Raw genomic sequence first — 27,985 nt, forward strand, 5'->3', positions numbered from 1 at the left:
TACAACTCCCATCCTTGACCACTGGCTATGCCGCTTGGGGCTGATGGGAGCTGGAGTCCAACAACAGCTGGAGGGCGCCACCTTGGTGATCCCTGTTTTAAGAGGCAAGAACCAGAGAGGAATGAGGGTCTTAATGGAATGCCCTAAACTGGGCAATTTCACAACAGGCCCATGCACCACATTTTTGGACTTCTATTCGCTTTATAAAAGCAAACTTGCAATATGCATATTGTTTCACGTGCTTGTGAACTAGAATTATGCCGATTTCTGTTTCCGCAGCACAGAACGGGAAACAGAAAGTACATAGACCGGACATGTTTGCAACTGCTCTGTTGGTTACACATGCCCCACCCAAATAAATACTGGTATTTACTAAATGCTGAAAATGAAGTTCTGAAAGGTAAATACTGTACCTTAAAAATAAGCCATTACTGAAGAATCCTCTTCCTTCTCACTCCTCCCTGCTTATGATAGACAGGTTCTAAAATGGGGGCCAATATCTTCATATGTAAATCTGTGGCTGCCTTGAGGCCTTACAGGAGCAACAAGAGAGCCATTTCCTACGGTGGCCCTTAGGTCCTATGGCAGGCATAGGCAAACTCGGACCTCCAGATGTTTTGGGACTACAACTCCCATCATCCTTGACCACTGGACCTGTTAGCTAGGGATCATGGGAGCTGTAGTCCCAAAACATCTGGAGGGCCAAGTTTGCCTATGCCTGTCCTACAGTGTTCAAAGGCTGGCAGGACTGTTGTGGGATGGCCACACAAAGAAGCATCTCCCAGTCTCTTGTGAAAGGCACATTAACACTCAGATTCTGTAAACACTGTTATAAATCATTTTCAAAATGTGAAAGAAAGAAAAAAGGCATGAGAAAGGAGATGAGAAAATACAAAGGCTGGCAATTTGTTTGCCTTAATACCCAGCCAACTGAGTTTCCTTTTCAGAAATGACAGATCCAGGTAAACCCCACTCTTAACAAGTGCCCCATATTTTATCTGATCACTCGAGGCTCCATCTCTTTGGGCCAACGGCTTAGGCGCCAAGCTTTTATCACTTCTGCACTTTTGGCACCTGTTTTGTTGCCTACTCTGTATGCAGACTGAGAGGCCTTTTCATGCTCTTTTTCTCTTTAAAAAAGAGTAGAATGCGCTTTCGAAATGCCTGCTATCCATCCCAGGAGTGAACTGCCGACAGAGAGCTGGTACTTCCACTCCACTTCGTTAAATGAAAAGTGAATGACAGAAATCAGGCGGCACTTAAGAAAAGAGGCAGCAACGAGAGCCACTTGCAACACATTTAACAGTCTGGTGTCTGCGCAGAGGATAATATGCTGCTAAAGTGACAATTGGTAACACTTGGAAGCTCATTAACACCACTGTAAACATACACCAACTTGGACGGCTTTGAAAGAGGTTTAGACAAATCCATGGAAGACAAGGTTATCGTCGGCTACTAGGCAGCTTAGCCATGTTCCACCTCCACTGGCAAGAGGCATTATGTCTCTGAATGCCAGTTGCTGGAAATCATCAATGCAGACTGCTGCTGCGCTCCTGTCCACCTTTCAGGTCTCCCATAGGCATCAGGTTGGCCTCTGTGACGTCAGGTGACGAAGGTTCATCAAGTGTTTGCATATTACGTTCTTACTGTACCAGCAAGCACCAAGGTACAGCAATTGTGTTAAAACCTTTTGGAGATTTTAATTCGGCTTGATTTCAGCATACACTGTACTTGCTTGCTAAAGATATGCTTGGAGCGTAACCTCGCCTACTAGACACAAAAATCCATAAATCTAAGTAACACAGTGTAGTTCTGCTAGCGTGCATCTTCCAGGATACAGTAGCGTGGCTACAACAGCAACAGGAAAAGAACTGAGAAATCAATCGCCAGCATTAATAAAAGACATGAAGGCTTCAATGCAAGGTAGAAAGGTTTTGCCTTTAATGTACACTCTAGTCACAATTATCTAGTCAGAGGCTGTTACACCAGGTAACATTGCAATTTCCTTGTCAAGGGCATCTATTTTAGCAACCTGTCTGGAGAAGTGACAGGCTTGAACAGAGAGGAATCCCACAAAAGCAGGGTTGATCAGGAACATTGAGAAACAGTAGTTAGCATTCTCCCCTATCAACTCAGTGAAATCAAGACCTGATCAACACTTTCGAAAAAAATAATAATGCAAAAATCAACCCCCCTCCCTTTACAATAATTTTCCATTACCAGAAATCAGTAGCGTATGCAAATTTCACATGCTATTAAAGCATATAAACTGTGCAAATGAAAACTTCGATCATTCTCAACAGTTTCTGAATCAATTTTAAGAGTTTTATGCCTCCCACCCCACCCCCAAAAAGCATTGGGAATATCTGAGACAATCACTGAAAATCAACCCTGACCGGACATCCTTGCTGACAGATTTCCTCCGGATTGTGTGTTGGCTCCACCTCTCTACTAGTCTTGTTCAAGTCAACCTGCAAACTTAACATGACTGGAGAAGGAAATAACTATTAAAGCAGCGGCAGTGCCTGAGAATGGGTTGTCCCCCTGCTATGCACTGACCTCTTTGCAGCATTACTGAGACCATGAGGCCAAGGTGTCTTACTTCCTTGCAGCAAGTAATTTCACAGGACACAGTGCACTGAAGAGAGGTGAAGGGTGTTCCTTGAAGGATCGGGAGAAGGGGCAGAGAGGGAGGGGAGGGGAGGGAAAGACGATGCTTTGCATAAGTTATAGTGTGTCTTTGAGTTGGAAAGGAGACCAAAGCCTCCGTGGAGCTTCATTAGCTGGATCCCTTCTCTTCCTCTTTGGTTACAGAAGCAGCAGCAGCTTCTAGAACTTTGCCCTGCTTTTCTTCATCTTCTTCATCGTCGTCATCTTCTTGGGGGTACAGCTCTGGGTACTTCTGCATGCACTCCTGCATTGCACGAAACTGGTCCACACAATCGGATCCCTTTATTTCTTCCTTGCTATAATGGAAACAGGAAAAGGCGGACTTGAATTGTTCCCCGCAAGGACCACTCGCCATTCCGCCAAGGCAAGGGCAATTCCAGTTGATATCTCCATTAGGCAATATCAAACCTAGGAAGGAAAAAAAGAAATCAGTAAGCTAATGGCAGATAATGGAGATGTGACTGAACTTGTGTGCTGTAGATTCAATATGATTAACAAGGGTAACTATTTCACACTGAGCCCACACAGTCAGTTTCAATTCCCCTAAAACCAATACAATCAATTTTCTGCTTACAATCAACCCTATCGTTGACAAGATGCCGCTTCTACTACTGCTAGTGACACTAGAAGCAAACATAAAAGATGCCGATGATAATCACACAAAAAAAAAACCTTCACTGCTTTCATGTTTTTGCTCCTAAATGAGTAGCCAAGTCTGGGACTGAAAACATGAAGCAGGTGAGGGGCGACTTTTGTGCGGAACAGTAGAATTGTGTTTTTGCTTTATGAATGAGAAAACACAAGATTCCAAATCTGCAAATGTGAGCAGCCTCCATAAGCAAGTGATCACACGGTGGTCACGAAATCCTCTAGATGCAACTCACCAAGCCCTGCTGCTATGCATCCAATAGGAGCACTAATGAGGCTGAACACTGATGCAAAATTATAGGACTTATTAGTCTGAACCCTTGGAACAAGAGTGATTTTTCAGCCCCTGCAGTCCTACTTCCACTTACCTAGGTCTTACATCTAAGTAGAGATGGATAAGAACTATAAAAGCAGATAATCCACGTAACTTTGAAACTGTGTTAAAACATTAATGTTAAAAACCACTCATAAAATTTAAAGTCTTCCAATTCCACTCTACACGTTGGGCAGGATAACCGAGTCCAAAGGACAAGAGTGCAACCTAAATCACATTCAAGCTATTGCAAACCATTCCCACATTAAGTAGTTCACTTGGTTGTGCAAATCTGCTTCCTGAGCAGTCATGGATACAGAGTTCAGACATAATGCCAAATCCCCACTTGCAGTGTGGCTGCAAGGAGGAAATAAAAAACCTTTGCTTCCATTTTCAATTAAACATGATTTATTATTCTTTCCAAACCCAGAACTGTGGTTAACCTTAACTATGGTTTAGGGAAACAGGCCAAAATACAATTTATTCTGGGTTCAGACATAATGAATAACCACAGTCAATTGAAAAAGAAGTAAAAGCTTCTGATTTCCTTGTAGATCCACTGGAGGAGGGAAGACCCTGAATTTAGGAATACTCTTTGACCACAGCTGAATGCACCCAGTATCTCTCTCTATTATCAGAATACAAATTGCCTTGCAGATAGTCACTGATTGCTTTGTGGCACATGTGGCCCTCGAGATGCTTCCATACTCCCTAGCTCCCATATTCCTTAGCTCTCATAATCCTTAGCTCCTGGCTACGCTGACTAGATGGGAGTTCAGAGTCTCACAAAATCTTAAGTGCTACAGGTCGATTCTTTTCCTTCTTTCAAGCTGTAGATATACCCCAAATGAAAACAGGCAGATGTCGGCGGGCTAATAATGAATTGTAGGCTAGTAACTTTTGCTACGGAATGAAGTTTGTGCAGGAAGGGTTTATTAGGTGGGGGTTTTCTAAACAGCACGCAGGAACCCAAGTTCTGCAAATTATACAAGCCACGCTGAATGCAGATGAGAGAAGATGACCGGAAGACCTCATTTTGGCACCAGGTAGCACAGAGGGACTGGAGCTTGCAACTGTTGTACTGCAGCCTCTTGGCTAGGAAGAAGATTCTGTGGAACACTTTCTATGTTCATGGAACTAGGAAAAAATCTGCCAAGAAAACAACCCTTCACAAATGCCAAGGAAAGTGTTCAATGACCTAGGGCCACTTCTCTTCTATGATGGCCGTGTCAATACCTCTTTTATGCCTCTTGAACTAGAACTCAAAACTGATGCATTATATGACCACTGGCTGAAGGTTCTTGATAAGACTTCCTGCTGTCTATGATTAAAGACAACTTCCCTTCTTCCAGCACAGGGAGGACAGTCAAATACAAAACACCTAACGTGTACATGAAGCATAGTTTCCTTTGCTTGGCACTCATGCTGAAACATTCTCAAAAGAGAACTATAAGCATTAACAATTGTTTCTTGAAGAAACAGAAGCAGTTGGGAGCTGCTTGTAAAATTATTGAGATGAGCATAAGCTGCAACCCTAACTATATACTGAACTCAGAAGTCCTATTGAATTCAATTGCTTTACTCCCAGGTAAGTGCTGTTGGGATTGCAGCCATAATCAGATTAGTCAGTAAAACCAGACAAATTCTGCTATAACCACCCCAATTATATTTTAGAAGCTATTGCAATGGAAAGCTGGAAAGCTATACTGTACTGTCAAATCCCAGCATGACATTACAAAGAGCCAGAGATTATTCTCAGAAAATAATTCCCTATGCTACTTTGGGTGTGGGTGGGATCTTTTACACTGGAACACACAACACCACAATATTTCTCACTAAATTAAAATGAAACCAAAATACTAAAGTTTAAAAAACAGTTTTAAATGTCATTCAAATGTCAAATTAAAAATATAAACACTGTTGCACTAAGGCCTTGTGGTACATTAGGGTAATTTTTCACCTATATAACAACAACAACAACCTGGTAGAAACAAGTACAATCTACTAGGAGTTCATTCTGTGCAAATCCCACTGAAACAAATGGGAGACTGCACTAGTGCCTTACAGGGGGGCGGGGGCAGTTAGCTGGCTCTTAACAAACTGAAGGGTCAATTTAACTCATTTGTTTTGCGCTGCTATAAATCCACTTGGCTTCACATTTGGAAGTGGGTTTGCTTTTAAACAAGATCGCATTGATTTCCCCCTCAACAAAACTGCTTTTCACCAAGACAAAAAAGAAGGGCGGAGAGGAAAATCTTCATCATTCATCTTTTTGTATTCCTGGCCAGTAGGAAATTCAACTCTAAACCTTTAGAAGCTGCCGCAGGAGTCTCAGAGTGGGAGGTGCCAACAGCCTGCAAAGCCATTTCCCCCCAGTCTGTAGACACTATGCTGGTTCTTGGCCAGCAATACATCCTGCCTGAAATGATGAAGGCTGAAGGAGAGGGTGAGAGACACTCAAATTCTGCTGCTGCACGGCTTTCTGCAATAAGATGCAGATGGTGGCTGAAGCCTAGGAGTTTAGGAGCACAGAAAGGGACGTCTATTTCTTTTTATCTGAAGATTACAAGGTTAACCTTAATCACAGCAAGCTTTCAAATTACTTATTTTTTTAGTATTCTCTTATGAAATGCATTAGAGTAAGGTCTATGAACAGCTGCTTCTAATTCAATAACTGAAGTTATGTTTCATTAACCTTTTATTGCATTTCATTCACAATTCCCACAGGTCCTGTTTTCATGTACATACTTATTCTTGTTTTATATATTCCTGGTGTACACTGCTTGTTTATGTTCAGTTGACTGCTTATTTAGCAGGCAACACTGAAGAATGTATCACTTTTGCCAACAGTTTTTAGTACTCCCTTCTATGGAATGAATAAGCTTATGTCCAGACTACTGTGGGGAAAAGGTAAAAAAGACCCACTCCAGGCTGACCAAAACCTTTGTCTTAGACCAAGAGTACAGTACCACGAAGAGGAGTCAGGCTCTGCCATTACTGTGGCACAAATGCCAAGTGAAATTAGTTAAGAGAACTTTCCACATTGATTTAGCATTGCTTTTATTGATGTAGGCCAAATGTGCTAAATAAAGTCGAGGGTCCATATGAGACCCCATGGGCTTAGACCCCTTGGGGCTCCCAAAGGTGTCCTAAATACAAGGAACAGAAACTTTTCTATGGTGGAAGTACTGCTATTAGTAAAGCGATAAGGCTATTCTATCAGTGGCTACTCCGCACCAGATTTTCTTGCTTTCACCCCAAACTCTCTCTAAATTAGCAGCTTATTATATATAAAATTAGTATAGGAAATGCCTGAAAATGCTGACCAGCCCCATGAAAAATAATCCCAGATATGTGTGGTTTTGCTGAAGTTATTCAGTAATATAACTTTGACACCTTTACTTTATACAGTGGTTTTAGCTGTTGGGGAGGGGGCGGGTTAAAAGTATTTTTATTACTTGTTTTACATTGTTTTGCTGAAGCCCCAAGGTAGCTAAAATGGGGCATAAGCTTAGAAAATACATTATACACATTTTTTAGTTTAGCACAGCTGTTTTTACTATGGAGAAGTGAGAAAAATATCAGGCTTTTCACTGCCAGCCACACAGTGAACGCACATTTTAAAACAAATCCACACCACAAAAGTTTATATTGAGAGATAGGGTTCAGATAGGATCGTATACAGGTGACAGCCAACACAGTACATTGCAAGCATAGCTGTCTCTGTGTGTGACTGCTGCCCCCTAGAGATTCCTGACTACATATTTTATAACAGAGAAAACCCAATTTCAAACACATGGAAACATGGATCACACATTAAATACCCTGGATTATTACATTAAATACCCTGGATTATTACAAGCTACTGAGCAAATCTCTCTGCTAACAGGAACCAGCAATTTGTGTTGAAACACTTGTCATGATGTTATTTCAATACCAGTATACAGCCCTATTGAACATTATGGTTTCCCCTCTCTACTACTGACCATGGTCTTCATAAGGATCATTGGGGTCATCTGCTACCAATTCAGCATTGCTTGGTGTCTCGTGGTCCTCTTTGGTCACAAATATAATTTTGTCCTTTCCTGAAAATTAAAAAAGAGAGAGACACAAAGAGCATTAGGCCCAGATAGAACAGTCTGTCCAGAGCAGTTGTCCAACAGAAGCCTTTGAACAATTCCATATAAAGATGCATTCCTAGTAGAAGCTCATGATTCTCTTCCAACTGGCACTGGAGAGGCTTCAATCAAAGTTGTGTGCATGAGTCTGGCCATTACATTTGGTTAAAGCGAACTGGAGGATGTTCAGAAATTAAGGATAAACATTGGGCTGGATCCAGAGAGGCCTTTGGCTCTTCTGCTTCATCCCATTGTATTTCCCCAACTTTTGATGAAGACTCGCACATAAAATTTGAGAGAAGGCTTTGTTAATTCTAAAAGACCGATTACTGTCCACAAACACTTTTTTAAAAATGGTACGAAGGGGTCAGAGATCAATTAATCTCATTAGTCAACAAAGACGGGGCAAATAGTAATGAGCTTATGATGGCAGCAGGGTAATTTAACTTCCATTGTGAATCAATTTGCTTTGATTTTATAGTGTAGCGTTGGAGCAAGCCAAATATGGTCACATGAAACAGCTATCCTGGGATAACCCTGCAATGGAGATTTTCCCCGGACACATCCCCACTGTCAGCCCCCAGAACACTGAAATCATGCATCAGCACTTCCAATGAAAGGCTTCCCTGAAGTGCTGCCTAACCCAAAGTAACACACAGGCCAGAGGCAAGTGAAGCATTACATCATCTTGTGACAACATTCACCCCAGTCATTTCATGGAACTGATTAGCTTCATTCAGATCTATTTTTTTAAAAGAAGGGCAATTCTTCAGAGAGATTACTGCAAAGTTTCTCTCCTTGTCAATTACAGACTTAATGTGGATTTCAAAAATTTATCTACCTGATATTTTGCTTTTGTTCTTAATCCAAAATACTAATAACAGTCGTACCTTGGAAGTTGAACGGAATCTACAGTGGTACCTTGGGTTACAATAGGCTTCAGGTTACAGACTCTCCTAACCCAGAAATAGTACCTCGGGTTGCTTCGGGATGAGAACAGAAATCACGCGGCGGCAGTGCAGCAGCAGCGGGAAGCCCCATTAGCTAAAGTGGTGCTTCAGGTTAAGAACAGTTTCAGGTTAAGAATGAACCTCTGGAACAAATTAAGTACGTAACCAGAGGTACCACTGTATTCCGGAAGTCTGTTCGACTTACAAAACGTTCGAAAACCCAAACACAGCTTCTGATTGGCTGCAGCCAACTAGAAGTTGCAGAAGCCCTGTTGGACATTCGGCTGGACGTTTGAAAACTGGAATACTCACTTCCATGTTTCGATTGTTCGGGAGCCAAAACATTCGAGAACTAGGCTGTTCTAAAACCAAGGTACGACTGTAGTGTGAACTCATTCTCCAAATGTGAGTTTTCATACAACCAAAACACACTATCTATACATAATGGAAATGAAATACAGGCGTGGCTGTTTTAGGTGTGTCCAATATGTGCATGAACACACACACATGCATCAGGCCGAATCTGGAAATGACCCCAAAACGTAACAAAAAGGAACAGGGTGAGGGCAGGCCTGGGTGTTTGCATGCTTTTTCAATGAGTGCTCCAATTATATGCGATTTCACACAAGCACACAATGACCCAGAACACCCCCCATGCAAATGGGGAGTTGCCTGAACTACCAATAACGTTACAGTTCAAGTGCCGCGATAGCATCTGACAATGATGTGGAACGGACTCCCTTGGGAAGCTGTGGACTTTCTTTCATTGGAGGTTTTTAAGCAGAGGTTGGATGGCCATCTGTCATGGATGCTTTAGCTGAGATTCCTGCCTTGCAGAGGGTTAGTGTAATAGATGACTCCTGGGGTCCTTTCCAAACCTACAATTCTATAATTCTATGTACAGTGGTACCTCGGGATGCAAACGGGATCCGTTCTGGAGCCCCATTCGCATCCTGAACATAACCTAAGACGTGATAGCGCGTCTGCGTGTGTCACATTTTGCCACTTCCGTGCATGACGTCATTTTGACCATCTGCATATGCGCGAGTGGCAAAACCCAGAAGTAACATGCTCTGTTACTTCTGGGTCGCTGCGGAGCGCAACCCGAACGTGCTCAAGCTGAAGCGTATTTATCCCGAGGTATGACTGTACTACTATGTGTCTCAAGTACACAGCCAGTGTTCGAAACTCCCATTGTTCTAGGTGCATTTTGCGACAGGGAATTTCATTAGTGAAAGCACTTTTTGAGCTCTGGGCACAGGACTGCGCCTAAGATTTGATTAAAACTGCAGAGTGGAAGGAAAGGAGGACCTTTTTCTGCCTCCCCACTTCCAGCTACTCTCTGAAGACTGGAGGGGAGACCCTCATAAGAATATTAGGGGGTGGGCAGGGGAAGGACTAGACCGTGTGAAAACTGAACATAGTTGTCAGGGACTCGGCGGGAGCGCAGGGAGGAGAGGGGATGGAGAGCGAGGGGGAGCAATCTGAGGGCAGCGTAGGAGAATATGACAGCAGCCCGATAGATTCCATGAGCCTCTCCAGCGAATCGGAAGATTCACAGAAGGGGGCGCCGATGGGCAGGGCAAGGGGCGACCCAAGGGGGACACCCCAGAAGCAAGGGGCCAGCGGGGACTCCCAGAGCAGCAGTTGGAAATCAGGACCAGCTTCCCCACCAGAGCGTAGTGGGGGGGAGGAGTCCCAGGTGTCAGAGCCCACATATGCACCACCAGCGAGAGAAGATGAGTCAGGGTTGACCACGCCTCCATCGGAAAGCGAGTTAACGGTCAAGAGGAAAGTTGCAGGCTGGGCGCGCGCGCCAAGTTCAAAGGTACAGGCGAGCGGCACAGAAGGTAGCCCGGATAGGGAACCAGGTCCTAAAGCCCGCCGGAAGGAGGGGCAAGAATCGTCAGGGTCAGCATCAGAGGAGTCCAGGAAGGATGAGACCCTAGCGGGCAGGAGGGCTCAGAGGAGAAAGGAACTTAGGAAGAGGTGGAGCAAGGCGAGGGTCTTAAACTGGTGTGGAAGGGGAGGAGACTCAGACGGGACTTCGCCGGTCTAAGGTCGAGACGTAGAGCTGCACGCTGCGGCTTTAAAATGGAAACTGAATCTCAATAAAGACTTTTGTACATAACTACAGCCTAGCGTTGGTCCTCTGTGAGCTGGGACCTGGAGGCAGCTCTGACAATAGTATTTTAGCTGCAGTTCATTTTCAGCTTTGCATTCTTGTTATAAAAAAGAGCACCTAGACATTCCCTTGTTGTACCCATAACCTAGGTTTAAGGTGCCATTTAGCTCCTAACTTTCATATCTCAGTTTCTAACTTTCCTTCAGCCACCAACTCACAGCAGTAGTCTCACAGCATTAGACAAAGCAGACCCCCCCACAAACATAATTAGAAGTATTGATTTAAGACTTTAAGTGACTTTAGCTTAATCGTAAATTGCAACTCATTGCTTTCGCTTATAAATTAGTACCACTTTATTACTACCATAGTTACCTAACTATTTACCTAACTCCTTATTAGACTCAACTATTAAATTAAATTGCAGGTGCTGCAGTTCTGAAAGTTATGTAATGATAAATATGACAACATATTTATCATTGCATAACTGGACAGCAACTGCTAGACAGTGTCATAACTTCATTCACTCTATTCTGTGGGGGAAGGAAGGGAAAACTGAGAAAGAGTGGGGGGGGGAACTGAGCAAGCGTCATTTTGTTAACGGTCAGTAAAAGGAACAGCATCCTACTATGAACATCAAAACTATATACTACTGTATAAAATAGCTGTGGCCTAACACCAAAGTTCCTTGCTCACAAATAAATATAAGCTTGTGTTCATATGTTGTGTTTGTCTACTAATAATCTACTTAATAATAATGATAATAATAAAGGTCACAGGTTCCCCATCCCTGAAGGACAGAGATGCTGCCTAGTCAGAGCAGACAGTGCTGGGCTTTGGTGAACTAACAATAAAGGCAGCAACGTTACGTTCAAAACAACAGCGTTCAGTCCCTGGGATGTTTCGTGAACAGCAAACCTTGCAACCTACCCAAAGCCCTTAGAAAAGAAGGTGTCCTGATAAACCACGTTTCCAACACCTGACTCAGTTGCACCGACATTTAATAGGTATATCTGAAGGAGTGTCTCCACCCCCATTGTTCAGCCCGGGCCCGGTCCAGCGCCGAGGGCCTTCTGGCAGTTCCCTCACTGTGAGAAGCCAAGTTGCAGAGAACCAGGCAGGGGGCCTTCTTGGTAGTGGCGCCCGCCCTGTGGAATGCCCTCCCATCAGATGTCAAGGAAATAAAGAACTATCTGACTTTTAGAAGACACCTGGAGGCAGCCCTGTTTAGGGAAGTTTTTAAACGTCTGAAGTTTTACTATGTTTTTATATGTGCTGCAAGCCATGCAGAGTGGCTGGGGAAACCCAGCCAGTTGGGCGGCGTATAAATGAAATATAATAATTATTATTCATTAAAATAATTTATTATTGATTATTATTGTTATTATTATTATTATTATTATTACCACCACCACCACCACCAGATGAGTCCTCTTAAAAGACCTGCTCACTCGCACCCTCCGTGACTAAAATGTGTCCCGGGAAGAGCAAGGTTCAAATGCCTCCTCAGCCACATGGCTTCCCACCCCGTGACCTTGGGGACGGTCACTCTCAGTCCAGCTCGCAGGGCTGTTTCGAGGGTAAAGAAAACCGAGAAGGGGAAGAAGAGGGCGGCCAAAGCTTGCTCCTTCCCAAGCGCCTCGGGAGAAGGAGCCGGGGATGAGACCCCCATAAGGAAACGCGGGACGGGGAGCAATGCTTGCGCTCTCTCTCTCTCTCCCCCAGTACCTTCTTGCCGGCAGTAGGACATGGCTGGGGAGAGCTCACGAGCAGCGCGTTGCTCCTTCCGCGGCGCCGGATGGCCCAACGAGCGACCCGTCCGTCCGTCGGCCCCGCCAGCACCGCCACCGTGAGCCGGCGGCACAGCGGACCGCGCGCTTTCCCCCTCGCGGCGACCTCTCACCCGCGCCGGAAGGACCCCGAGGAGGAGGAGGAGACCAGGAGCCCGCCTGAGCGCTGGGTTCTTTCTGAGGCGCGCAAGGGGAGCCGGGCAGGGGCGGGGCCTTCCCTCCCGCGTTCTCTAGCCGGGCCTCAAAGGCATAACTAACGGGAGGAGAAGAGCTCGGCGTGGTCGGCTTATCCCTGAAGTACTACATTTCCCGGCGTGCTGTGCGCGTAAATCCTTTTCTCCACAAAACATGCTTCGTCGGCCTGTGTGATAAATCACCACCGCCCCCTTTTTATTATTACTTAACGCCTGGAAGTTCAATGATAGTCCCAGCGGGGGAGGGGGAGAGAATAAATAAATACGCGTGGCCGCCCCTGTCCCGCTGAACGACTACATTTCCCAGCATGCTCCACGGCTGCTCTCTGCTCCCTGACATGCCCGCGAAGGCTCGTTGGAGGGAGTGCGCACGCGCGACAGCCTCGAGCGTCCTGCTCGGCAGCGGAGGGGCGGGGCAGCCCGTGGGAGTGACGGCTTAACCCCTGCCTGGGTGGGGATTCCTGAGGATTTGCATTCCGTTCTTTCCTTCCAGTGTTAAGGATCTTACGGCGGAGCTTAGAGACTCGCAAGCTCAAGATGTCTCGAAATGTAAGTGTGTGTCTCCTTTTCCTTAAAGGTGGCCCTAGGAATCATGGAATTGTTCTGTTGGAAGGGACCCCGAGGCTCCTGTAGCCCAACCTCTCTTTGCAAGGCAGGAATCTCAACTAGATCTCTACGCTCGCGGGTTTAGAGACGCGCTGAGACACACCAAAAATTTGCGGGCATCCCGGGGCTGCGATCCTACGCACTCTGGTTTTGAAGGCAGCAAGCTTCATTGAACGCAGCGAGACTTACTTCCGAGTAAATGTGCACAGGATCGGGTGGCGTGAGATCTAGCTGGCTTGTCAGCGCGGGAACGAACAGCTGTGCTTTTTTTTTTCCTGATGCGGAGAAGTTAAATAGATACTGCTTGCAGGACTTAAAATGGAGAGGAACCGTTTTCTCCTCCGTGGTTTCTATTACTACTGCTACGGAAATACCGATTCCTCTGAGTCTGAGACATTAGGTGTTGTTAACTAGCATGTGCCTTAAGCTGCTGTGTAACTTATTTTGCATCTTTGCTGCCAACAACTAGCGCAGCTATTCCCTTGGAAAAGGGCGTCTGCTTATGAATTGTTTCAGGGTGTTGTCACTCACCAAGTTTGAAAACGGACCTTTTTTGGGTTCCAGTGCGTTACAAGTACACACATACAGCTTATCTTGGCTGCAGCACATGCTCAGATTAAAGGGGACTCGCTTCTACCTTCCACCCCACAGTAACAACGTTTTTAAGTAAATAGGCACAAAAGGCAGAAGAGAAGCCACACTAACAGCATTCTATCATTTACCAGGGCAAATTTGACAGGGCTTACTTCTGCTTGCATATGCCTGTGCAGTTAAAACGACACCATTGGGTTTAATATGATTAAAGCAGGCATAGGCAAACTAGGCCCTCCAGATGTTTTGGGACTACAACTCTCATCATCCCTAGCGAACAGGACCAGTGGTCACTGATCAGGGATGATGGGAATTGTAATCTCAAAACATATGGAGGGCCGAGTTTCCCTATGCCTGGATTAAAGGGCGCTAGGCTGCAGTCAACAAGTATTTAATTAAACAACAACCTCAAGAACCACCAAGATCTCGATCAGGAATTAATCAAGGAAGACTGGCAAAACTGTTGAATCTTACTAAAAGGATACATAGCGAAGCTAGCTGGCACCCACAGATTAAACCTGTAGGCTAAACCTCATGAGAAATGCACAGTGCAGTTCTATGAATGTTTATGCAAAAGTAAGTCCTACTGTGTTCAGTGAGACTTGCTCCCAGGTAGTTGTGAATAGGTTTGCCACCTTAGTAGGGTCTCTTCTGAAAATATTGGCTGGAGGGAACTATACTAGCCTGGTTGCCAGAAGCACCAGATGGGGCAGCACAGTGACAAAAGGAGGTAGAGGGAGGTCAGTACACTTTGAGTAGGTAAGTAAGTTTCATCCCCTGGGCAAAACTCTAAAGCTGAACAAATGAGCTGGTGGACGAAGGCTGCGGCCTTCTACATGCTTACTTGGGAGTAAGCCCCATTGAACACATTTGAACAGTGGCGTAGCGTGGGTTGTCAGCACCTGGGGCAAGGCAAGTAATTTGCGCCCCTGCCAGGTAGGGGCAGAGAGCTGCGAGTGCGAGTGTGCGCCCCCCAGATGTTGCGCCTGGTGCGGCCGGCCCCCCTGCACCCCCCACGCTACGCCACTGCATTTGAACTTACTTCTCTAAAGAATTTGTGTTTTGTTTCTACCAACTGTGCTTTGATATCAGTTCTTCAGAACCAATGATTGAGCATGGTCTTGTTTTAACTTCTGCCCTGTGGTTAAAACAAGCAGAAGTTAGCTGGAGTAGCATGTGCACACACAACTTCTTTGCATGTCATCCTGGGAAGCAAGTGTGTGTCTGCTTGGCTCAGAAAGCCAGTTGCTATGGGCACCTGTAGAAAATATTTTGAGTAGACACACCCTAAAATGTGTTTCAGTGTGGGCAATTGATAATCCTTCTATGTCTCTTCATAGTGTTATTTTTAAACTGCGTTATTTAGTCCTGTGCCCTAGCACATGTTGAGAAGTAGATTCTGTGAACGATGTTGAATGTTTAGACTGAGCATTCCATGCTTCTTTATTCCCCCTTAACCTTTAAAAAATCCAAACCAAAGTATTTCCCCACCACCAGAACCATGAAGGGAAGGATTGCTTAAAGTGTTCCTTCATGCATACAGGCCAAAGTGTTGAATGCTACCTGCATTCAGTGGTGGTGGTTACATAAGCACTGTTGCAGAATTCTGATCCTTTTTCCAGTTGAAAAAGAGCTGAAAGTGACCACTCTTTTTATGGAATAGCACTGCAATGTCAGTAGTCTTAGAACTGCAGCCTTTACTATTTCCTTTTCGAAATGTGCACAGGTAGTTGTAAGTGAGCATTAATAATGTAGTCAGTAGGGTGGGGTGGAAACTGAGTTGCTGTCTTGCAAGGTAGGTTCTTAGCTTATGCTTATCACTTTTTTTGCCAAATAAAAACTGGTATCTACCACCATTGCTGTAGCAGACTATTCCCCCCCCCCGGGAAAATCCCATCCTTTCTATTTTTCGTACCTATTTTCATGGCACTAATGGACTATATGAAAATATGATCTCTATCGCTTGTAAACTGTCTGTGTAGAGAACACATTGTCAAGAGGCTGACGCCAACCTGTTGATTTCTCTTTTGGGTGTTGAGTGTGCCATGGTAGGAACTCTGCCCAGAAGTAATTCCTTTTGATTTTGTTTTTTCTTTTATAACAGTTTTCTGACACCGGTAGCAAGAAAGAACATGTTAAAATTACAAGTGAGCGCAAGCCTGGATTCTTGGAGCGCCTCAGTGAAACTTCTGGAGGGATGCTCATAGGACTTGCTGCATTTGCCCTCTCTTTCTACGTTCTTTTTACCAATGAGGTAAGTCGAGGCAGGAGGATGGAATTATTTTTTCAAGTAGCTCAAGGGTATAAAATATTAAGGCCCTTTGGGGATCCCCAGTAGGACTCATAGACTGGCTGGCAATGGTTCTCTAGGGCTTCAGGCAGGATCTCTCCCAGCCCTGCCTTGAGATGCTGAGGATTGAACCTGGGACCTTTAGGTGGAAAAACAGATGCTGTGCCACCAAGCTATGGCTCTCTTCCTGGGCTCCTTTCTAAGCCCACTTTATTGAGTGTTTTCTTTCGCTCAGTAAAGTTACCTTTGGAAATAGCTTTTAAAGAACGAGCTCAAGCTTCCTCTGAAGAATTTACAGCCCTAACTTAATTATTTTGCATTTGTGCAGCTGTGATAAGTGCTAATGTTTTTGCCTCCAGAACCTCACAACGTAATTTTGGCATTAATTTTGCATCTCAGAAATAACGACAACAAAAATCTTTACATGTCATTATCTGGAATGTCACCCACAGACCTTTTCAAAATGTCTTAACTGCTTTTACTGGCAGAATTACAAGGGAGTAGGTGGTTCTGCAAGGACGTGGGTGGCGCTGTGGGTTAAACCACAGAGCCTAGGACTTGCCGATCAGAAGGTTGGCAGTTCGAATCCCTGCGATGGGGTGAGCTCCCGTTGTTTGGTCCCAGCTCCTGCCAACCTAGCAGTTCGAAAGCACGTCAAAGTGCAAGTAGATAAATAGGTACGGCTCCGGCGGGAAGGTAAACAGTGTTTCTGTGCACTGCTCTGGTTCGCCAGAAGTGGCTTGGTCTTGCTGGCCACATGACCCGGAAGCTGTACGCTGGCTCCCTCGGCCAATAAAGCGAGATGAGCGCCGCAACCCCAGTGTCGTCCACGACTGGACCTAATGGTCAGGGGTCCCTTTACCTTTACCTAGGTGGTTCTGCATTGCTCTGCAACTGTGGTACCTCCTCTGTATCTCAAGCCTGAAGTCATCCCATAATTCATCCAGATTCTCCCCAGAACACAGCCCTGCTCACCCTGACACACTTCCTCACTGTTTCCATTCAAGTGCTCTTGCTTGCCTGAAATGTGTCCTTAAATCAGAGTGCTTGCCTCAGTGGTGCGTGGAGAGATTGGGGAACACTGGGATGTGGCTTTTGCCTGGCTGTCATATAGCCCAGGGCACAAAGGTGTAAGACTCACCCATTGCTCTGCCCACTGCTGGGATGCAACCCCTGGAAGCTCCCCCACCTCTGCTTGCAAGGATTTTCTGTAGGTCAATTTTAGCACAGCGTTCCACTGTGTTGTCGCCTCAAAGTGTGCTCTTCCCACTCCCACCCCTCTCGCATTTTGCCGTCTGTAGGGGCGAGCTTTAAAGACGGCCTCCTCTTTAGAAGAAGGGCTTTCTCTGGTGGTCCCTCTCGACGACATCCAGAACGTATTACAAGAGAATGAAAGGAAACTCGTGCACCTGTCGGGTCCCCTTAGAACTTCAAAGGTAAATAAAGTGGTGTTACCAGAAGAATTTGTAGATTGTCCCCCACCTCCACATTGCAGGGTTGTTGTTTTTTTTTTTTGTTTTAAAAAGTGCTGCTTCAGTTATCCCATACATTTGGATGCCTTGCCTGAAAAAGCTTGTACTTGTTTATTTCTCCCCATTGTGTGGGGTTGTTGTTTTTTATGTACGCATGAGATTCTGCAACTTCAAATGCGATCAAAGGTGTTAGAGTGAGCATCTGGAATGCACAATGCTGCAAAAGTTATGGCTCGTGCCATTTTGTGTTTTCTGGAAACACTGCTCCCTAAGGCTTTATGTAGGGGGCAAAGAACAGAGGTTAATTTCTCAGTGCTACGGCACACAAGTCTAGATGCCTGGAAATCTTGCCCTTTGGCTCAGAACTTTTCTTACTGGGTAACTGCCTATAGTGAAGGAAAGGTCCTCTGAATATGTTTGAAAGCACTCCTACACTGATGTGTTTCAGGGATCAGTTACCAGCAGCCTTAAAAGCAAGTTCCTTTTATTAAGCCATAGTAAGAAAAGCCCTCTGCTAAGGACTTTGTAAGACTGTGTATTACAATGTAATGATGCCATAGTATCATTTAAGTAAGGCTTAAGTGTGGGCCCCTTTGGTACCCCAAACCTCGCTGTCTAATGTATGTTAAAATAAAACTCTGTGGTAGCATCATGAGTTGTGACATTTTACGCAATAGAATATGCCAGGCAGTCAGGCCACTTAGCTAGGATTCTGCATTTCACAGGTTAGTAAATAGGCTTATGAGTTGGCTTGCACTTTTGTGTTGGCTTGTCTAATAATGATCATGTTGTCCTTCGAAATCCAGGCAAAAGTTGCTTTTTTCCTGGCGTACCTCCTGTAGTTCCCATGCTTGTTAGCAGTTCTTTTCTGGAAAGGCATTCACTTTAGCTGACAACCCTATCTAGAACTGAGTCTGACTTGCCCTGATAGGGGTTACGTAGGACCCCTGGCCAATCAGAAAAGCCTGCTGGGGCTTGGGAATACCGGTAGCCAGCAGAAAACTTTGGGCAGAGTCATCGTTTGTCAGACCTTTTCAGCAGGCTACTAAGGACGATTTCTGACTCTGAGGGACCTTAGCTCTAATTTGCAAACGCCCAACACCTAACAAGTTTGTAGACATGCCATTGCTCCCCAGATTTAAGTAGTGCCTTTTGCTTCTCTGTCTCTTCACCCGCCCAAAGTCTTGGGAAACCTTTGTAAACTACAGATCTCCTGATTGGAACTTTGTTTTGCGTTTGATAGCCTTTATATGATCCCAGCTATGGACTTTCTATCCGGGCTGTCAAGCTGAAGCGTAATGTGGAGATGTATCAATGGGTAGAATATGAAGATTCCAAGTAAGATGAACTTATTAATGTTTTCTCTGCCATGGCACATATGTGAGGGAGTGGGGTATGTGTTTGGGCATAGGGACTTGTACTCTGTAATCCAGAACACAGCTGTAGCTTTTCCCCGTAGCTTTCTCTTTTAATTATTTTCTGTACTCTACCCTTGAGGTCTACAACAATTATTTGGTCAAGTCTTTTCTTTTAGAATGCAGTATATACTTTCCCCCCACGGTGACTGATTATTCAAATTTATAAAGAGCAAATGAACACAGAACCATGAGTCACTTGTTTATAGCTGGCTTCTGCTGTGGAAAGCATGAGACACTGAGCTATAGGGAAAATATTACCACTGGTTCTCATGCCTGCAACCCTTCTCCCTACCTTGCCTTGGCTGGGTTTTGTTCCAAAATAGGCAGTAGTCAGTTGGTGTGGATGCTGGCATCTTGCCTACTGCTCCAGATTCCTTTGTTACACCAGACCTGGACCCATTTTACTGAATATTCTACTCTTCCCTTCCTTGCAGTAGCCTTGCTATTGCTTCCCTCTCGTTTCTGCTGCTAGCAGGGCACATGTCTGTGCCAGCTTAGCTCAGCGGTGAGCAGTTGATGAGAGTTAACATCTTGGCTATCCCTGATCTAAACAGAGCTTTCCATTATCCCACAGAAGCAGCACTGTTGGACCAATGGTCTCTTGGACCTGATTAGTTAAAATGTTACACTGGTATTTGCTAATATTTTTTCTGTGATTCATATAGAATAAAGCTGTGTGAAATATAGACTTATTGCAGACTGCACTTTGGTGTGTGATTAACTTCTTTGTCTCCCCACCCCCACCCCCTCTGTAGAGAATATGAAGAGAATGGTGAAGTGAAAAAAGAAACCAGATATTCATATAGTAAGTTGACTAGCACACAAATTTCTCCCATTAGGACTGGTAACTGTGCCTTCAGACAGCTACTTGACAGGCATACGTTCAACAGGGACAGCTCTCACCATCACTTTCCTCAGCTCTAAGGTGGGGGAAGGTGTGCTGTGTTGTTGCACAAAGTGATGGCGAGACCTGCCCCTCTTGAATTTATTTCTGCCGTGCAGCAGCTGTCAAACAATGGCAGGAGAATGGCAGCAACCTTACCCTTCACTTTTGTGGCATTATTTATGTGCTGCAGCTATATTTCATGTGTCCTTCAAGGAGCTCAGAATGGAATAATTATCCAGTTGGGTTGCCTACAAAGATGTGGCAGGCAAAAGGTGGCTGAAGCCTAATATGCCTTTTTTTGTGGGAGGGGGAATACCTGCATGAGTGATTTGCATGTTATGCTAAGACTACCTGGGCTTCAGTGCTCAAAAATGCAATGAATGAGTCTGCTTTTCAGGAAATCTTAAAAGTTGTGGCTTGAAGATTACCAGTAATTCCATTGCCTTCTCAAAAATGGATGAGATTTGGGGCCCCTCCTCCATATTCTTCCACATTGCATATTCTGTTGGCTTGCTTTAGCTTCTTCAGCAGACACAACCTTGTTCTGTTCAGATCCCTCACCCACCCTGTACACCTCTCAATTTTGTTGTTCACTTCCTGGCTTATAGTCCAATTCCATTTGTTACACACTTTTTTAGTATGCAAGTACCCCTTTCTGGTTGTACTCCGTATGCAAATCGAAGTTGGGGGGGCATTCTAAACTAACATCTCCTTGGTGTCTTTTTCTATATACTTTCTTGTTTCCCTTTTAGATACTGAATGGAAATCGGAAGTTGTGAACAGCAGAAATTTTGATCGGGAAATTGGTCATAAAAATCCTAGGTAAGCCCCATATTTCACCATCTCAAATAACCTTGCCCATTATGAAACGGGTTGAAATGAATGATGGCTCATTCACTTACCGTGCAATCCTAACCACGTCTACTCAGAAAGAAGTCCTAATGAATTCAGTGGTGCTTCCTCCCAGGTAAATGGGGTTAAGATTGTAGCTTAAATCCTGAACTAGATACTGTTAGGTATTCTGCAATCAGAAAAGGATGGCATTGTAAATCACTTAGCAAATACATTTGAGTAGGTTTCCTGACACGGCGTGCTTGTTTTGCTATATAGAAATATTTGCTAACCCTTTCTGTGCCATTGTGTCTATTGAGTTGGAATAGTAAAGGTAAAGGTAAAGGTACCCCTGCCCGTACGGGCCAGTCTTGACAGACTCTGGGGTTGTGCGCCCATCTCACTTAAGAGGCCAGGGGCCAGCGCTGTCCGGAGACACTTCCGGGTCACGTGGCCAGCGTGACATCGCTGCTCTGGCCAGAGCCAGAGCCAGAGCCGCACACGGAAACGACGTTTACCTTCCCGCTGGTAAGCGGTCCCTATTTATCTACTTGCACCCGGAGGTGCTTTCGAACTGCTAGGTTGGCAGGCGCTGGGACCGAGCAGCGGGAGCGCACCCCGCCGCAGGGATTCGAACCGCCGACCTTTCGATCGGCAGGTCCTAGGCGCTGAGGCTTTAACCCACAGCGCCACCTGCGTCCCATTGAGTTGGAATAAACTTTGCAATTACTTTTTTCCATGCAGTGCCATGGCTGTTGAAACTTTCACTGCAGTTGCTCCTGATGTCCAAGTGGGCAGATTCTTTCTTTCCAAAGGTAAGAACTTTTAGTTTTGGTGTAGTTAGACTATGCTTTAAGATCATTCCACATTGAGTAAATTATGGAAAAACTGATAAAAGGACATTTTGACTTTAGCAGTCTGTTTCCAGTTCCAACTGGGTTTTGTTGAACCTCACTCAAGACATATCCAGAATGTCTGTTTGGGTTATTGTAGTTAAATATCACAGAACAGAGCATGTCCTTTGTTTCCTAGGCCTTGTTGAGAAGATTGATAACTTCAAACAGATGAGCTTGGCAAAACTGGAAGATCCCCACGCTGATGTGATCCGCTCAGGGGATTACTTTTTTCACAGTGAGAATCCTCGACGTCCAGAAGTAAGAAACCAATTTACAATTAACAGTTCAAAAACTGACTCAAAACTCTGTTGCCTTCCCACCACCACTAATAACTGCAGTTATATTGTATATACTGTTTGTCTTGTCATATACTCTCGTTCCTATAAGGTTACAATCCTATACAGCAGGGGTGGGGAGCCTTTTTGGCTGCATGGGCCAGATGTTTATCAGAATCTGCCTAATGGGCCAAATTTGACTGCCCACCTGTCAATCACCTGATGTCACAAATGACATCAGGAATTTAGTGCTTTGACGTTCCAAAATTGGGGCTTCAAAGCACTAGCAGGTAACTACAAACCCATTTGCAGTGAAACAGCAGCTGAAGTGAAGAGAGAACAATACTCAGATCTAGTATGATCACCCAGCCTTTACAGAGGCGGAAGTAGGGATCCTGCTTAGTGCTGGGTTCAGGTACATGAGAGAGCTTCTTGCAGGGAAGTTCTGCACTATTGCAAAATCAAGAATGTCTCTTGGGAAACTTACTTAGCATGAACTCGGTAGATTTCCAAAATCTCCACTGGAAAGCTTCTATTACCAACACCTTTACCTTGTTTGTTTCTCCCACTTTCAGGTAGGAGATCTTCGTGTTTCTTTCTTCTATGCAGGTTTGAGTGGAGACTCATCCCACCTGGGTCCAGCAGATACTGTAAGTGTTCCAGATCTCTCCTACTCCTCCCTGTGTGAGGAGATAACACTTCTGTGTAATGAAACTGTTAACATGCAAGGCTCTTTTTAAGACTCTCGTTTTCAACTCTGGAATTTTTCAGGTGACAGTAATTGCTCGTCAACAAGGGGACCAGTTGGCTTCATACCGAACCAAGGCTGGGGATATCTTGCAGATCCTCTATCCCGATGAGCTCTCTGCTGAGGTAAGAGTTATAGATACAGGAGAACACGAGAAAGAATGGTCTTCTCCTTGTATGTATAAGTGAGATATGAAGCAGAATCCAATTTACTTTCTGCTTCTTTTCTCTTGGGACTTTGTGTCTTTGAGGAAGGGCTGTAGCTCAGTGATAGAGCATGTGGTTTGCATGTGAAGGGTCCATAGTCCAATCCTTACCAATATCACGTAGGGATGAGAAAGACCACGGGTAGGCAAACTAAGGCCCAGGGGCTGGATGCGGCCTTCTCAATCCGGCCCGTGGACGGTCTGGGAATCAGTGTGTTTTTACATGAGTAGAATGTGTCCTTTTATTTAAAATGCATCTCTGGATTATTTGTGGGGTATACAAATTTGTTCATTCCCCCCCCCAAAAAAAAATATAGTTTGGCCCCCCCACAAGGTCTGAGGGACAGTGAACCCTGCTGAAAAAGTTTGCTGACCCCTGAAAAAGACTCTTGTCTAAAACCCTGAAGAGCCACTACCAGGCAGACAAATGCTGAGCTACATCTGCTACAGAGAACTGGGGGCCAGCCAGATCCTGACCTCCCACAACCACTGCGGTTCATTTGCACCCCGCCCACCTGCCAATAAGCTGACATCACGATGACTTCAGCTGTGTGTGTGCTTTCCTTTGCCTTTTTGTTTGATTTCAAACTATGCAGGCAAAGGCACGGGCTGGGAGCGGCGTCTGTACTTGCCCCACTTAAATGTCAAGCAAAGGGAACCATTGGAGCAGCAGGACAGAAGGGCCAGTGACTGTGTCCTCACTCGCAGTTTTGGACCCGTTCAAGGTCTAGGCATTGTTTCCAGGTGAAGATGAGTCAATCTTTGTAGTAGATGGAGTAAGAAATCAGAGAAATATGGTTGGCGGGGAGGGGAGGGTGTCATAGGAGTAGGAATGTAGCAGGAGTGTTTCTGCATATCATTGGTCTATGGCTGCTCCTTGGTCTCTTGGCCAGCCAGGAATTCTTTCTAGCATAGGGAGGATATATGGGAGGAACATTGCATTTCAGTAAATGAAATCATTGGAGGTGTTGGAAGACCAGTAGAATAGTTGATTCAAACGCAGGGGAAATTTTCCAGACTTGTTAAATTTGCAGAGTTTTATCTCAGAAAGAGAAGTTGTTTACGATGATGAGGTGGTACACTATCCAGAAAGGATTAAAAAAAAATGCATACACCATTAAAAAAGTCTAGGTTTTTTTGTACTAAATGGTGCTACATGGTGTTATATCTTTATTTTCTGTTCCAGCAATATGTTTTAGCCTCCTCACTCCACTCCTCTTTCCCACACCCCCAGGTTGTTTCACACATTTTCCTCCAATCACAGCCCACCCCCATCTGTTAAAAACACAGAAGCAGTGTGTGTGTGTGTGTGTGTGTGTGTGTGTGTCTGTCTGTCTGTCTGTCTGGCTGGCTGGATCTGCCTTCCACAGTGTGCCAACCTTCCAGACGTTTGGGACTTTGATCTCTTTCACCTGGACTGGTGGTATTTGAAGTCCAAAACATCTGGAGGGCACTGCGGTGGGGAAGGCCAGGCTAGATGGAGCTGGGTGGGTGTGTCCGCTACATACTTGATCAGCATGATTCCAATCAAGGATTATCTCACACTCTGACCCAAAAGAGTAATGATATAATCTAGCAATGTAGATCAACTTAATGGAATGTTATTTCATTATGTGTTACAAAGGGCAGGAAGGTCAGTATTGCTGCTACTGCTTCTTTTTTAAGGAAAAAAAGTCAGTTGTTTGCTTCCATCTTTGTTGAATATTGTAAATAGTGTGTGTATAGATTTATATCGGCTGCATTTGGACATCATGTTCATGCATGTAACACTAAAGCATGGTTTCGTGTTGCATCCAAACATAGCCATTGTCTTACGCATAAAAATTTCAGAACGGTGATGTGTAGAAGTAGCAGGTTGGGTCTTATAGGAAAGCTTGGTGTACTCACTGAACACTGAACACATTTTAGGAGGTGTTCCAGAAAGAGCATGAAAGTAACAACATGAAGACTTGGGGCCTCCGTGCAGCTGGATGGATGTCTATGTTTGTAGGCATCAGCCTTATGACCAGGATTTTTTACACCCTGGGTAAGTTTTGCTGGTAGCAACCTGACTTGATTGATAAATAAAGCATTTATCAAGTTATTATTTATTTAGCTATCAATATATTGGATCCAAGCAACTTCTGTACTAGGGAACTCTGTCATTATAATAGTGTAGCCAGTGCTATTTTTCTAGAAAAAGAGGTGCTGGAACTCACCATGAATATCTCCCTTGTTTCTTATAATGGCAATGGCGCTCACCTGAGAGGTGCCAGAACTGAATTCTGGTGAGTTCTGGCTGGAAAAAAAAGCCCTAAGTATAGTGATCCTGCTCCTGGGCTTGAACATTAACAGATGAATTGTAACTCAGTTCTTCCCTTCCTGTGCTTTGTGTTCTCTCTCATGCTGATGATCCAGGACCCAGGATTAGGGAGGCGCTTTCACAGGACACTCTAGTTTAGAATACGGTTTGCTAAGAGGGGGAAGGAAGGCACTTGCTTGTTTTCGAGGGGAGCTGCAGTAAGGGTGTGAAACTCAACAGAAGTGAATGAGAACCATGTTCCACACAACAGAAAATATGTCAAGTCCTACCTCTTTTGCATAATCTCTTTTGAGACTCTGGGTTCTCCAAGGCTTTGCTTTCCCCCTTTGTGAAGTGGGCGGATGACTTAGGCTGCAATCGTAACCCCACTTGCCTGGGAGTAAGACCCGTTCAATTCAACAGGGCTGACTTCTGAGTGGACAGTTAGGGATGGCAGCCTTATTATTATTTTTCTTACATTAATATCCTACCTGCCTTCCATCATGGAGCCGCTTATTTGTGGTCCCCCACCAGGGAGCTCACCAGGTCCAGACCTTTTCAGCTCTGGCAAGGAGGTGGCCTCATGTGCCTTAAGATGATACCCAGGGACTATACAGAGGATGCTGCCACCTGTCAAATCAGATTTCCAAACTTACTGGAAACTATTTTGTTTATTACATTTGTATCCCACCTCTGTTTCCTCTAAGGAGCTCGGGGTGGCATATATGGTATGCTTTCAGTTTACAAGTGACAAGCCCAAGCTTATTCCGTGGCCAAGTGGAGACCTGAGCTTTGATCTCCCCCATCCTTCTGCACTGTTAACTTTCTGTCCTCGGTGGCTTTTCAGTGCTCAGAGGATTAGGGCAAAGTTTGTTTTTTACTGACTTAGTGGTGGGTAATTTGGGGAGGAAGAAGATTTATGAGAATGCTGGATGAGGTTTAAAGCACGGTTTAGCAGCAACGTGTCGTCATGCTGATCTTTCACCAGTGTGTCACTGCTTCATGTCTTGTTTACTTCTTCTTTCCCACTACAGTGGACTGGTTTCCAGTAGTCCGGGACCTGGTCAACCTTGGCCTGAAAGCATTTGCCTTTTGCTTGGCTACTTCTCTGTCCCTGCTGACCATTTCGGTGGGCTGGCTCTTCTACCGGCCTCTCTGGGCTGGACTGATTGCCCTGTTGGCGGCGGTTCCCATTGTGATTGCGAGGTCCCGGGTTCCACCCAAGAAGCAGCAGTGATGCCGTGAAGGGGCCTCAAGGTGCACACCCAAATCTCTTTGGAGATGCCCGGAACTTCTCAAGCGATTGCCACTGTGTATGTGTGGGTTTTGTTTTCTGTTTTCCAAAACGAAAACTCCTTGACTTTGCAATCCAGACAGTACGACACCAAAGAGTTCCATGATGGACCTAGATGCTGAACATGTGTACAGTTTTTATTACGTAACCAAGTGAAAAAGTGCAACTTGTCTTTTTTAAGTTGATGGAAACAAAATGGTAGAAATGGAATAGAATTTTTGTGTGCGGGATATTAAGCACAATCAAGCGAAGCTGACTTTGCAGCTTGATTAAAACAGTCTGGCGACCTCATAAGGAAAGGATAAGTGGTTTGTTGTATTGATGAAGACCACATCAGGTTTTTGAAACTGTGTAAATCATTAGGGGGTTTTTTGTGCCTTTTCCTTGCTTATCTCTGTTAAAGTTATATATGAGCTTGCATATGGTGTAAGGGGTGAAATGGCCATGTTAAAGTGCTTTTGGACTGTTCTCTCCCCCCCTCCCCGTTGCATCCCAATTTTAAGTGTGCCTAGAGCTTTATCTTGCTCCCATTCACTTTTTCTGTAGTTTGGTAGATGCTAAGTGAACTGAGTAGGGTGAGTAGGGATTTGTACCTGTGGTGATTTTCCATATAAAGAACTCGCTTTACTTGCAAAAAAAAGAGAGAGATTTTAATGGTTTAATTAGGAAATCATGACTTCAAACCAAAGCTGTATCAACAGCCTCAGGATACCACCTTTCTTGCATTTAAGCAGAGAAATGTATTATTTTCACCGAAAGGTAGTAATCATTGCAACATAATATGTCTACATGTAAACCTCTGCAAGTAGTTACTGTTTTGTGTCCCATGCCTCTTATACTCCTGCAGCTATCCTTTGTAGTTGGAAAAAAGGGGTAAACTCCATACATTTTACCCAAAATGTCTGAAGAGTTAATCCCATTGTTGTTAGATTCCTCATAGTGACTCCTGGAGGGGAGACCCACATTCTGGGGAAACAGGTGATAATTATTTTAATATTGCCTGGTCTTTTCCTATTCTTGGAGCTTGGGTACTGCTGTGCAAGGAGTCTCTGGTCATTGCTTGAATAGGCAGATGATCTCAACCCAGTCCCGGCAAAATGGAACTGACTATATCTGCTATTTAAGAGGCTTGAGGTGGTATTGCTTAATGTGTTGTTACTATGTCAACTGTGTGCTAGATAATTGCACAGAGGAAAATATTAAGCCGGGTTTTTTTGTAAGCCAAGGAGTAAATTCCAGACAGCAACACTTGAAATGCTTGGGTGGTTGTTTTTTTTAAAAAAGATTTGTGGCAATGCTGGCTTTTTATGTGGTTTTTTTTTTTTAATTTGGGTGTCAGTGCCAGACTTTTATATTCCATGAATAAAAGATCAATGAGTGTTGGTGT

At 44.6% G+C, this 27,985-nt stretch overlaps 2 protein-coding genes across 2 annotated transcripts; one reads left to right on the forward strand and one right to left on the reverse strand.

Annotated features, from left to right (window-relative positions):
* Window positions 1–1,917: 1,917 nt before the first annotated feature.
* Window positions 1,918–13,067, reverse strand: CHCHD4 (coiled-coil-helix-coiled-coil-helix domain containing 4). The gene is made up of 3 exons (XM_079964604.1): window positions 12,550–13,067; window positions 7,618–7,716; window positions 1,918–3,078 (listed from the first exon to the last, which is right to left on the reverse strand). Exons 1-3 carry the CDS (start codon window positions 12,569–12,571, stop codon window positions 2,780–2,782), a joined length of 420 nt encoding a protein of 139 aa, XP_079820730.1. The 5' UTR covers window positions 12,572–13,067; the 3' UTR covers window positions 1,918–2,779.
* A 135-nt stretch (window positions 13,068–13,202) lies between these two features.
* Window positions 13,203–27,977, forward strand: TMEM43 (transmembrane protein 43). The gene is made up of 12 exons (XM_079964582.1): window positions 13,203–13,354; window positions 16,107–16,256; window positions 17,594–17,728; window positions 19,008–19,102; window positions 19,938–19,987; window positions 20,821–20,890; window positions 21,644–21,714; window positions 21,932–22,053; window positions 22,646–22,720; window positions 22,842–22,943; window positions 24,932–25,049; window positions 26,339–27,977. Exons 1-12 carry the CDS (start codon window positions 13,343–13,345, stop codon window positions 26,539–26,541), a joined length of 1,203 nt encoding a protein of 400 aa, XP_079820708.1. The 5' UTR covers window positions 13,203–13,342; the 3' UTR covers window positions 26,542–27,977.
* The last annotated feature ends 8 nt before the right edge of the window (window positions 27,978–27,985 follow it).

The sequence above is a fragment of the Podarcis cretensis genome (genome assembly GCF_951804945.1).
Source record: "Podarcis cretensis genome assembly, chromosome: 2".
NCBI classification, from domain to species: domain Eukaryota; kingdom Metazoa; phylum Chordata; class Lepidosauria; order Squamata; family Lacertidae; genus Podarcis; species Podarcis cretensis.

What these genes read in the sequence shown, in the direction of transcription:
- CHCHD4 (XM_079964604.1), bottom strand. Translation starts at nt 12,571, where the DNA reads ATGTCCTACTGCCGGCAAGAAG. An exon ending in GTCCTACTGCCGGCAAGAAG is followed by an intron (nt 7,717 to 12,549) that starts GTACTGGGGGAG and finishes TTTAATTTTCAG; the next exon opens with GAAAGGACAAAATTATATTT. An exon ending in TGATCCTTATGAAGACCATG is followed by an intron (nt 3,079 to 7,617) that starts GTCAGTAGTAGA and finishes TTTCCTTCCTAG; the next exon opens with GTTTGATATTGCCTAATGGA.
- TMEM43 (XM_079964582.1), top strand. An exon ending in ACGTTCTTTTTACCAATGAG is followed by an intron (nt 16,257 to 17,593) that starts GTAAGTCGAGGC and finishes TGCCGTCTGTAG; the next exon opens with GGGCGAGCTTTAAAGACGGC. An exon ending in AGAATCCTCGACGTCCAGAA is followed by an intron (nt 22,054 to 22,645) that starts GTAAGAAACCAA and finishes TCCCACTTTCAG; the next exon opens with GTAGGAGATCTTCGTGTTTC.